At 42.3% G+C, this 11,755-nt stretch overlaps 2 protein-coding genes across 2 annotated transcripts; both read right to left on the bottom strand.

The window, feature by feature from the left end:
* Position 1: 1 nt before the first annotated feature.
* On the bottom strand, positions 2-6,405 carry LOC134091877 (PPARGC1 and ESRR induced regulator, muscle 1). Its single transcript, XM_062544586.1, has 4 exons — positions 6,230-6,405; positions 1,904-4,563; positions 1,606-1,722; positions 2-1,419 (listed from the first exon to the last, which is right to left on the bottom strand). Exons 2-4 carry the CDS (start codon positions 4,554-4,556, stop codon positions 1,337-1,339), a joined length of 2,853 nt encoding a protein of 950 aa, XP_062400570.1. The 5' UTR covers positions 4,557-4,563; positions 6,230-6,405; the 3' UTR covers positions 2-1,336.
* Positions 6,406-6,745: 340 nt separating this feature from the next.
* Positions 6,746-8,987, bottom strand: LOC134092299 (RING finger protein 223). The gene is made up of 2 exons (XM_062545101.1): positions 8,734-8,987; positions 6,746-8,173 (listed from the first exon to the last, which is right to left on the bottom strand). The coding sequence occupies exon 2, from the start codon at positions 8,167-8,169 to the stop codon at positions 7,456-7,458; it is 714 nt and encodes a 237-aa protein (XP_062401085.1). The 5' UTR covers positions 8,170-8,173; positions 8,734-8,987; the 3' UTR covers positions 6,746-7,455.
* Positions 8,988-11,755: the final 2,768 nt, after the last annotated feature.

The raw sequence follows: 11,755 nt of genomic DNA, 5'->3' as shown, positions 1-11,755 counted from the left end.
AAAACAAGAAGTGATACCGCAATTATGTATTTATTTTTTGTCAACATACATCTCAAGCAACACATAGGTGCTCCTTGGCTGTTGCCTATAATTTGCTAACATTTGTGCACAGAAATGTCATTGTAATTGTTTAGACACATGTCAATGCATTGTTTGACACAATTTAGTCAACATAAATCATAACGAAAACAACGTAAAGAACGGGTTTGAGTCACTCACAGTTGAATAACATTTATTGGCACAAATGTCAATACATTTTGTCCCCTTGGAATTATAGGCTTCTATCTGCATTCTTAGTAGCTCTAAGATATTGATCTTGAAATTCCTTGGAGTGGAGCTAGCCTCTTTAGATACAATGTCCAAAAATGCTCACAACTTCAAAAACCCCTCCTCTCGCCTTATGAAGCTGGCACAGAATAACAATATGTCAATAATCCGGTTTTGACAAAAATGTCAGACACAATCACACAAACTTATAATTTTATGGGGACGATTTGTAAAGACACAAATATAAATGTATTGTCTCACAATCACACGCTAGTCTTCTGATAAAACCACCAACAACCTTCAGCAAAACAGATCACTAAGCAGATAACTCCCCTTGCCCTTCCTATTGCCAGTCACCCATTAAGCATTCCCTACATCACAGTTTTAGCCTCCTACAGTACCTTGAAAACATATGCTTCAGAAAGCCAGTTACAATCACTTGTAAAACCATCCAGCTACACATCAACCTTAAAGCTACCTTCAACCACCAGATAGGTCTGTCATTGACTACAAAGATTGATCAGTGAAAACCAATTATCAGTTAGAAACATTCCTTTGTCTTTTTGCAGCTTGTCCAGCTACGGTTTAATCTGGACATAGCTTATCTCTTGTAATTATGCTCCCTGGACCTCAAGTACAAACCAATACTGGATTTACAACCAATGTCAACTCTATTATATAGAGTCATTTATTCATAATTCTATTAATTATATATTAATGTAGTTCAGACATCATTATCTGTTTTATTTATTTGACACCATTGCATCAGACATAGGCTGAACAGTTTTGACAAACACATCTTACCCTCATACACCGTGCTGCAATGTGGTCCAAATCAACCTCTTCTACATGGTAATCACACTTGTGACCATACAATTTCCTCTGTGAATACAGATGCAGATTCACTTTATATCATTCTCTGGGAATCCTTGAGATGAAATAAGAAAGTTATATTTTTAAAAACTGTAAATGATTGTACAGCACTTCTGTGGATTTGGAGTTATCCAATGTGTGAAAAATGATTTAACTTCTTCTGGCCCCCTTTGAAAAAACGAATCCCATTGCTGGATCACGGCTCATCTTCAGAAGTCTTATACTTATAACGCCTCAAGTACTGGATGGCTGATATTGCACTCACATTTGCCAGGAGAGCTGAAATATAAGTGAAATAGGGATGAATTAGTAGTTATTGTCAAATAATAAAATGTTCAGGCAAAATTTCAATGCAGAGGCCAACAGTGGATTTGGGTTGATAACACATAATTGGTATACAGTGGCTTTTTTACCAATTATCGATATTGAGTCTCTTTTAGTGAAGAGGACATTACGGACACCTACCTGCTTTCCAGGTATCTCCGCTTTGTAGATTTGTGGACTTCAGCACCCAAGATGCAAAGGCAATGCAAACTAAACACATGTCCGATTGCCTCAGAGAGAAAAGGAAGCATTTCTTTTCTGTGAGGAAGAGAGAGGGAGCATTATCTTAAGATGACCTGCCATTGTTGCCTCTTCAATCTTTCAGGTTATAGTTCGCTTTTTGTCTTGTAAAAACAAGGTGCCTTTATTTTGAAAGCTGAGATGAGTTGATTGTTGTTAGTAGTTAGTGCAGCCGTTAGTTATCCTGCTGCGCACTTACTGGAGGTATTAGGCTGGTCTGGGAGTCGGATCTGCTCCAGTGCTATCTTCCTGAGGATGGGATTACCAAGATGGAACACCTGAAGAGAGGAGCAGGTGCCCTGGGTCACATCAGCAATGGAGGTGGAGCGTCGGAGTGCCCTGAAGAACATCCCTGGAGCCATCCAGGCTTTGGCCCTCTGGCACCAGCTGCTCCTCATCCCAGCAAACCTGGTCCTCCTCAGAGATAGCTTGCTCTTCCAGCTCCGTTCACCACAGAGGTAGACGCCTGCGGCCGCCGAGGAGGAGCTTCCTGAGTCCTGCTGGACGCTAAAGCGAGATATTACTCGTATCGGGGCCCAGTTATCCTCCTCCTCTGATTCAATGAATTGTTCCACCTCCGGAAATGTTAGGTCTCTAACCAGAGAACGTGAGCAGGAGAAAATGGGGACCGTTTGGTCTTCTCCGCCCTTTAGCCCATGCTTTAGTGGGAAGAAAAGGTTCCTGTCATCAAAGTCCGAGAAAAAATAGTCATATGCCTCTGGCACCGACAACTTTTCAGAGTACGTTTGAAGGGAATTGTCCGAACTGGGTACTAGCATACTAGCATCTTCACAAGTCTGAAACATCTCAGTGAAGGAGATCACATGGGAATCCTCCAGAAAGCTGGAAGTGGATAGGACAGGTGGTGGTGTTGCTCTCATAATGTCACAATCTGCCAAGATTAAGGAAGTATCCTGGGTCTCCTCATAGGGGAAAAATAGCATTTGATTCCCCCCTTCATCTTGCAGGACATTCGTGAAACAAGCCTCCCTCACAATCTCTGACTCCAGGGCAGACATGTCATACTCACTTTCGGCAGGACTCATGGTTCGCGAATTTGACTCTGCATCTGAACATAGAAGCAGCGGGATGCCCGTATCAAAGTAGAGCTGTGGGAACTCAGGCTCGAACCGCCTAGTAAGCTCCATGTCTTCTTCAGCCAGGGCTGCTTGTGAGTATGGCAAGTTTGAGAACGTGAGGGTTTGGGCTTGTTCCCTCAGGTTCTCCTGTGGTTCAGGGCTGGCGCTGCAGCTGGTGTTGATAATTTGCAGGAGGTCCTCGTCAAAATCAGAGAAAGTGGAGAACTCGCAGCTCGAGCGGTCTGGTTTGGAGTCATCCCGGTGCGTGAAATAGTCAGAATCGGCATTGTCCAAAGCATCCATGTCCTGTTCACAGGTATCTGTGGGGTCCAGTGGGCTACTGTCGTGTGTACTGGGGAGACTTATGCTTTCGTGCAAATGGTAGGCATCTGTTGATGGAGAACGGTCATCCCCACATCGCAGATGGAGTATGTCATTGATTGTCAGCTTTTCCATCTCATCCCAGAATGAAGAAATAGCAAAGACTGGGCGAGCACGATCAAGTGCTTCAGTGAGTGACTCCTCGCCGTCCCAGTCTTTGGTTTCAGAATCCTCTTGCAGTGGAGAAGGGGCTTCGCCTCCATCAGTGTTGAAGGTTGCTAAGCGCTCGGGGAGCAGATCAGTAGTGTGAGAGGGATCTAAATGGTTTACACCAGTCTTACAAGGATTCTCAAGTGGATTCTCTTCTGTTTTGCTTGAGTCAGCTGATGTGATTGCATTCAACCTAATTACAGGACAATTGGGGCTACCATTATCAGCTGTGCGCTTATGTGTTTGGGGTAGAGGGTTGTTTTGTTTTTCTGAAAATAATTTGGAAATTGGGATAGATGGGAGATTTCCAGAGGCAGAGAAAAGATGAGGTGATTGGGTAGTGGACTGTTCGTTCTGGTTTAAATGGTCAACACTTAGGTTGGCTGACCTGCAGTGATTTTCTTCTTGTTTTTTGAACAGTGTTTGTTGATCAGGCAAATCAATTGTTTTTAGATCAAGAGCTTGATCCTGTGGCACAATGTGAATGTTTTCTGATGACACAAGTCTTTCAGGTAGCTGTGAAACTGTGGAACGACACTTCTCAGTCATCTCTGTTATGTCTGATTTACTCTTTTCGGATCTCTCTGTCTCGGTTTCTGTCTCAGACTGCGATAAGTATGGCTCCCACCCTGCAACGCTGCGGGCTGACCTCCTAGACGTTTTCTTTTTTTTTTTTTTTCTTTGACACGCAGTGTCAGGGCGGCACCGGAGTTGCACTGGACTGTCGTTCACAGTCACAAACCAGCGCTCTCTCTCCTTCCTCTCAGCCGGGAGATCAGTTTCGGCCTCACCGCCATACTGCTCCACTTCGCTTTGTGTTTCTGAGGATTGGGTCACGTCTGCACTATCCTCTTGATCCACACCATCGGCCTCCTTAGGGACCTCTTTAGGCACAGGGACAGAATGGGAGACTTGTGTCTGTATCTCTTCTTCAAGGCTGACACTAGACTCTTGTTCGGAGGTCAGTATGTCGTGTTGGGATTGATTTATTGTGATTGCTACTCCTTCCTCCTCTTTGTGGTTAAGTGGAGATGCAGAGCACACATCCTCTGCACACTTTGGGGTAAACACCTCCAGGGGTGGATTTTCAGGATCATCATTGTCACTGAGACCAGAGTCATCTATTCCAGCGAGCTCTGCCTGGACGAGGTTACACTCCTCGCTCTCCTCATAGAAGCTATTCCAGTCACGCTCCGCAATGTGAACACTGTGGTCCAAGTCATCCATGGCTGGGAAATTCATCCAGCATCTGAAAGAATGTGATCCCAAGACCGTTAATTAAGTTTATAGAACACTTTAACATCAGTTATCATTGTCTTTTTTATAGGATTATCACAGGTGTGTGGGGGAAAATCTACATTTTCACTATTTAGTCAATTTTGCTCTCTTAAAGTGTCTAGAATTCTTAAGACAACCGGTTTTGTACTTATACTATTCAGTAATTTCCTCCTTTTTGAGGTGTTAACTGGCGCTTTTCCACTGCATGATATCTACTCAACTTGACTTATGCGGGCAACTGTTTGCTGTCTGCCTTCAACCTCATTTTGAAGGTATGGTCATCTGAAGGACGGAGAAACACACCTGTTGTTTCGTTTGGCCCAGCAGTGGCCTATGTTGTGCTGTAGGCCAGAACTACACGCCCATGAAAATGAAGGATAATCTCTCATTGCACAACTTTGCCAACTCATTTGGCAGAAGGCACTAGTTAGTGTGCCAACTTGGCTGTTGTTGGTCGTTACACGATTTTCCATGCCTTGTAGGTTGCTAGTTTGCTAGTTTTAGACTATAATTTGTTGTTGCTTTTATCACTCAACATTACAGTTTTAAGCGCAGATGTTTCAAACTAGTTGGTCACTCATTTGCGTTTGTGTTCTGCAGTCATCCCAACCCGTCTTCAACAACATTTTAGTTGCTCAAGGATTCAGGCAATGAGATGGATGCAGGAGCTGCACCACACCATGTGTACACTTATACTGCATGTCGAATGATCAGCACTTTAAGGTTGACATTTAAAGGTCATTATTTCACAACACGTCTAGCATAAGCCTTCTCAAGATAACGCAAAATAGTACACAAACACAAGCTACACTGCAAAACCCATCAAATCAAATAAAAATGAGCATTTAAAGACTGATCACACACTATCGGTACTGGGTGGGGCTGTCTGTCAAAATAGACAGCTGAACATAAATATACAGTTGACCGCTGACTTGCTTTTTAAAACTACATTGGACCTGGGCCAAGCGGTACCCAGCTCAAACACTTGACAACACTTCAGCAGTGCCCCGATGTAATGCATCAACAGCAGACGCATATGCCATAACACTCCCCCCCAAAATACCCATGTCCTGACTCCCCAGGGAAAACAAGTAACAACACTTCCCCTTCCCTAAGGCTTCTGTCTAATGGGACATCTGGGCTTATGCTGTTGGTTTGTAATATGCACGTGTCCAGCAGTCTGACAAATACGTGTTTAAAACCAAATCAATGTCCTCAGTTGACTTCAATGCTTAGGAGACACATAACAACAGTTATTGTTGTATTGTTAAAGGTTAAAGGTAAAATAGGAATACTAAAGGCTAATGCACAGGTACAGTGCTTTTTGATTTGATCACCTTTAGTAATATGCATTTGGGATGGATATTTCCTTCAATATTAGATTAGTGAGTTTAATTATTTAAAAAGTAAATTGTCTTTGTTTGTTTGCTCTACACATGAAAATGCCAATTAATTAAATCAGGCAGTTGAGTCTCCACAAGGTCATTTTTAAAGCTGCCCTAATACAAAAAGTCATCGAACATATCAACTAGGAAAACACAGGAAAACAGAGGGAGTCCTTCCGTGGATACAGCGTGTGAGTAATAATGTATCACATCCACACTTCAGTTTTGCTTGTTAGTGCATAATGAACTCACCTTAATCTTTAAAAGTAGTTCAAAAGGTAGTGTGAGTGTCCCTCTGGCATAGTGTATGTTTGTGTGGGTGGGTATATGTGCGGGGGTAGGCTATGTCCTCTGGCGTCTCTCTGCCCTTGCATGAGGGTGGTCGGGGGGCCTATCTGTCCGGACGATATAAATAGAGTCCTGTGTCCGATCACATGGAAGGGACTGCGCTCTGCTCCGCTCTGCTCTTCTCCCCAGAGGAGTACCATTTCAGGACCCCTAAATAGACGTCCCAGGTGCCGCCAGCCAGGCAGCATTGATCCCCAATCACCAAATGACCTGTCGCTTCTGTGAGAGGGACAGGTGAAATAGCCCACACTTTCTCTCGTGCTAGAAGTAGATTGTTTTGTCAGGAGTAGTGAGATTGTTGGATAGATGTATTAATTTGATGAGGTATTTCTGAAGATATGACAGTTTGGCCGGCTCATCTGCCACATTACACACAGAGACACACTGAGTACACACCACAACACACCATAGTCTGTCTGGCAACAGGTTATTTTAATTTCAAATAATTGAATAACACCTGTTCTATCAACACTTCATATTGTGTAGAAAAATACAAGAATAGAAGAGCACCACTATTTGATGATCAAGATCAGTATCAAGATCCAGATTCAGTCACCTGACTGCTCTTGTTATCTCAGCATTCTACTCAACAGCAATTAAAGAGACAATCATAAAAAAAATCACTAAGGTGCAAAATACCATGATTCAAACATACAGTATCTACCAAGTTTCTACCAGTTTATGTTCCACAGACGCACTTAATTTAAGTGTGTCCAGTGCAGGCAATATGACATGTATATTGTATATAGTAATATTTAAAGTTTGTTTTATTCTTGGTTTTGTTCTTCTTTTTACAAAATAATATATAAAAATAACAGCAACAGTATCAGATCTGTTTTCAATCAACTGAACAGTTACAGTAGTACATCTTGTTTATGTAGTAACTGATTGAAGACAGATTGCTGACAGCAGGATTCAACATAACATGTATCACTTCAAACACAGGAAAGGTATACAAACCGTTCTTCATAGATAGAAAACCTGTGCCATTGTGTGGGTGGCTTTGTGAACAGTCATGGACCGACAGGAAATTGTCTACATTTGTCCTTGTGTGCGTCCTATGATGAGCCACACTACAATCAGGAAGGGCTCGGTGCACTTGGCACATGTGTGTGTGTCTCTGACCTGCCTCACTGTGGCTTGCTGAGCATAGAGGTCATCGGTGTTTGCGTAGGTGTCGTACGGCAGGTTAAGCAGTCAGAGAGAGAGTGTTTGGTAACAATGCAGTGAAGTGGCCAGACCACCACGGCGATGAGCAGCAGTGTGAAGATGACCAGGATCAGCAGCCTCCTCCAGTGGATGCACACGCTGCAGCAGCTGAACGGGCCCCTACGTCCAGCCCGTCGGGCCCCCCCTTGACCGGCCTCCCCCGACGCCTCCGGCTTGTTGGCGCCGATATCAATGCAGATATGGGTGGGCTGCTGCGGGCTCTGGTAACACAGCCTCCGGCCCATCATGCTCACATGCTCCTCTTGCTGAAGGTGGTGCGGCAGGCTTTGCAGAACTTCCCTGCTGGTCAGCAGCGCTGGAGGGCCGCTGCTGGGCACCGCGGTGGGGTGGCGACACACGGGACAGGGGATTTGAGCGCCGGGTGTCCCTGGCTTCTTTACCGGTTTGTTAAAGTCGTCTGACACTGCCAGGATGCGTGCGAGGCACTCGAGGCAGAAGGTGTGAGTACAGTCCAGGAGCTTGGGTGTCTTGAAGACATTGTCGTATCTACTGAAGCAGATGGAGCACTCAGGTTGGTTGTCGTCGGGGCTGTCTGCCGACTCACTGTAACCAGAGGGACCTAGTGTTCCCTGGGTGTGCCAAACTGTACTGGTGGGCACTTGCCTAACAGACATGTTCCTGAAAAAAGAAAACATCCATCTGAAATACTGCATTATCACAATACAATTCAAATTAAGAGGGGAAAATAATAGTATATGTCAAAACGTTAGCTATTAGCAATAAAGCTGTGCATTGATCTCTTTTTTGGTGAGATTGTTTATATTGTCATGCACCCAAGTTGTTAAGTGTTACTTTTGTGGCCACAATTATACAGAAGACAAAGGAATCCAAGTCAATCATTAATTTTTCCTCTAAGGTTCGTGACAGTTTATATGGACAGTTTCTTGTTTCTATGGAGAATTGTTCATTACTGCTTGTTCCTGAACTGACAGAGAAGTAAACAGTGCTAAATGTGTAAATAGAAGTAGACATTTGGCGTTCTCTGAAGCGTATACTGCATTCACTCCAGCCCAGTGTTGTTTATTGTGATTGCTCATTACTCTTAAATAAAAAAAATAAAATAAAAAACATAATATTTACCAATTAGTTTGTCAATGTGTATGTCTAACAACATAGTTTTATGCTCCTGTCTGAGTCACTGAGGAAAGAGAAATGTTGCCAGTTTGAGTGAATCTTACCTGAATTCAGTTGTGTCTGTCCTCTCGTCCTCCTTTGCTAATTGTTTGTTGACATGACCTGTTTCTCCGTCTCCAGTGGTCACTGAATATTTATAAACATTTGCCAAAACACTAATGACTCCAGTGTCTTTTCAATCCCTTTGTACAGTATATTTTAACAAAAAGACGTTGCCATAAACACATGCCGGCCTGGTTGTACTCAATCTCTGTCAGGTACAGTTACCTCAGTCTTTGTTTGTGTAGCGATCCTTTCGTCTGTCCATGAATAACTAAAACCCCACAGCCACACCTTTGTATGCACCTCTAAGGCGGAGAAAGCAAGGGAGGAGAAAGCAAAGAAGGAAAGGAATTTATGGAAAATAAGACTCGTGCAGGAAGTTCCTTATAATAGCCAACTGAGAATGCAATAATGGATCCTGCCCTTGAGAAGTTGTTTTCCCATGAACAATGATAGTGGACTTAGTGCAGGTTCTGTCTCCTGCTGAAAACTTGAAAATGGTCGTTATGCTTGCAATGAATATTATGACATACAGATGGACCCAAAAAGCAACAGGCTTTTTAAAAAGTCAGATCTATTACAGCACAAAGTGAAATAACAAGACATTGTGTGGTAACAAAGAGCTTGCCTATCATCTCAACTGGTTCAGAGAGAGACTGTTTGGGGAAGAAACATGTGCAGAACCAAAGGCAACTGTCAGCATGGACAACAGTGAATGAAATAGATAACAGAATTGCTACCGCTCAAATGACATTCAGGATGTCATCTACTGAACTGACCAAAATTACCTGGATGCACAGTATGGTATATTCGGGAATGCTAATACCAATCCATTATTATAATGATTACATTTATCGATTCTGTTGAAGACAAACTAGGTTGAAGACAAACTAATTTCTTTCTCTATTGATCCATGTCTATGAGGATGTACTGGACACTTCACACAACAGACACAACGTGACTTAATTCATAAGCTAATACCTTCTGAATTTCTGGCAGTGAAACAGCTGAGGTCTGGCTTGTCCTAAATGTTTCCAGTATATCGCTCCCCATTCTGTAAAGAGTCACAAATGTCATCATTGCACCCTCTTAGTCCTACGTATTAGTGCACAATTCATGTGGATTTACAAATCTCTAGTCTGCCACATGAGCTCTCTCCATTGTTGAATGACTTAGATTTTACCTTGTGCCATACACACTGGCGGAATCTTTATCTGAACTTATGAATATATCCTTTGGCCACAACTCATCGGACTTTTGGATCGGAATGGCTGACTTTAGTGCATCGTATAGGTTCTTGAATTATTCATGCTTTTGATGTTGTGGATAAAAGGCTCATTATTGTCAACTTCGGGGTTTTTTGTAAGAAATTCAGACTCCGACTCAGTCTCAAATTTGCTGGACAAAATTTGTATTTCATATCATGTCATTTTTTTAATAGGATTAGCCTATCATTTCATGTATTTTTACCATGCTCGCCCTGTTGCTGGTGGTTGGGTGCATTGTACTACATGTTGCATTATCCAAACATTACAAGGATTACCAGAAAAGCTGGGCTTTTGTTCAATTCATTCTGTTGCATAGTGTGTTAGAAAATGCTATTGTCTTGAACGCACAGAAATCCTCCATCTGCGAAAACAGTGTGTGCTTGAACTCAGTCAAGCTGAAGATGAAAATAATGATTTCTGATCAAAATGTAATATTAATTCTGTAATGCAGAATTGCTGTGTCTCTCATTCAGTGTAAAACAGTTGACTTTATTAGCCTACTTTAATGTGACCAATGTGATATTTATGAAACCTAAATATTGTGATAGAAAATGCTTTTTTTGTGTGGAATTTGGCTGGCTTATTTCTTTTTGTATGTTATTTGTATTGAAATAATTACATTTGCTGGTGAAAATGAGTGGTCATACATATGCCTATGTATTCAAAACTGAAAAAAAATGTTTATTTTACATATTTACACAATTCTCTAAACTCATGTTTTCTTGTCAACATGTCCCGCCAGCATCAAAGCTGTCAAAAGGCAGCTTGCCTACAACAGCTGATAAAACCTTTGCACCGCTTATAAAGGAGTCAAGCGGGAGAGTCAAGCCTGATTCCTTGACTGGACCGTAGATATGCCATAGGCTTAATGACCTCCGTGAACACCATGACTGATAAGAGGCCTTTACTGCCGTCAGACCTCATGCACGTGCGGTGTGCATGTATGGATTATGGTTCAAGTCTGGCGACACTAAAGCGTGATACGAGAGAAAAATGCAATTACATAGATGCTACTACTTATTTTATTTGCACTGAAGTAAAACATCTCCACACTCATTTTTGATGAAAATCAGCAGAGGCCTCTATACTGTAAAGAGGTCCTCAAAGAACAAAGACCTGTCAAAGAAATAAATAAACAAGGACTGCCCCATCCATTCTCCCTAAAGGTTAAAAGGATGCAGGTCTAAAAAGTCGTTGTCCGTAATTAAAAACGCAAGGAGCCTTTGCTGGTAATTATTAACCTTTTTGGATTTCATAATATGAATGGCAATTGACATCATGTTTTGCTTCCGAAATGCAAAGTCATTCACCATTGTCATTGTTTGAATAATGATGAAAGTGTCACTGTGGGAGAATATTTGTCTGGCTGACTGTGTTGATATGAGTCTGCTGTATGATTCATGAAGCCTCAGCTAAAGGAAGTAGGCCTACATTGTTCTCCTCATAGTGCCTCACTAGGGCGGGTCTGTAAATAATCAGCCAGCATCTCTAATCTGGCCTCTATTCCAGTTACTGAGGGTTGTTAATTAACTATTATTCAGGCCAAGCCAAGATAACCATTTCAAGGCAGAGAGAGAGAGAGAGAGAGAGAGAGGTTTTCATTCTTATGAAAACCTTCATGAGTTTCATCAGGTCCCTTTCCACAGGTAATCAAGCACCATGCAGTCTGCATTGATAATCAAGGCGCTTGATTTCATACACCTGTGGAAAGGGACCTGATGAAACCCATTAATTGATATGTGCGTCTACTCAAAGA

Source organism: Sardina pilchardus, chromosome 9, assembly GCF_963854185.1.
Source record: "Sardina pilchardus chromosome 9, fSarPil1.1, whole genome shotgun sequence".
NCBI lineage: Eukaryota > Metazoa > Chordata > Actinopteri > Clupeiformes > Clupeidae > Sardina > Sardina pilchardus.
Note: the sequence above shows the minus strand (reverse complement) of the source record. Positions and strands in the feature narration are given on the sequence as shown.

Excerpts from the sequence above, each read along its gene's own strand:
- LOC134091877 (XM_062544586.1), bottom strand. The coding sequence starts at position 4,556 with ATGAATTTCCCAGCCATGGATGACTTGGACCACAGTGTTCACATTGCG. Across the intron at positions 1,723-1,903 it reads AGACCAGCCTAATACCTCCA|AAAAGAAATGCTTCCTTTTC; the intron begins GTAAGTGCGCAG and ends TCTTCCTCACAG. Across the intron at positions 1,420-1,605 it reads CGGAGATACCTGGAAAGCAG|CTCTCCTGGCAAATGTGAGT; the intron begins GTAGGTGTCCGT and ends CTTATATTTCAG.
- LOC134092299 (XM_062545101.1), bottom strand. The coding sequence starts at position 8,169 with ATGTCTGTTAGGCAAGTGCCCACCAGTACAGTTTGGCACACCCAGGGA.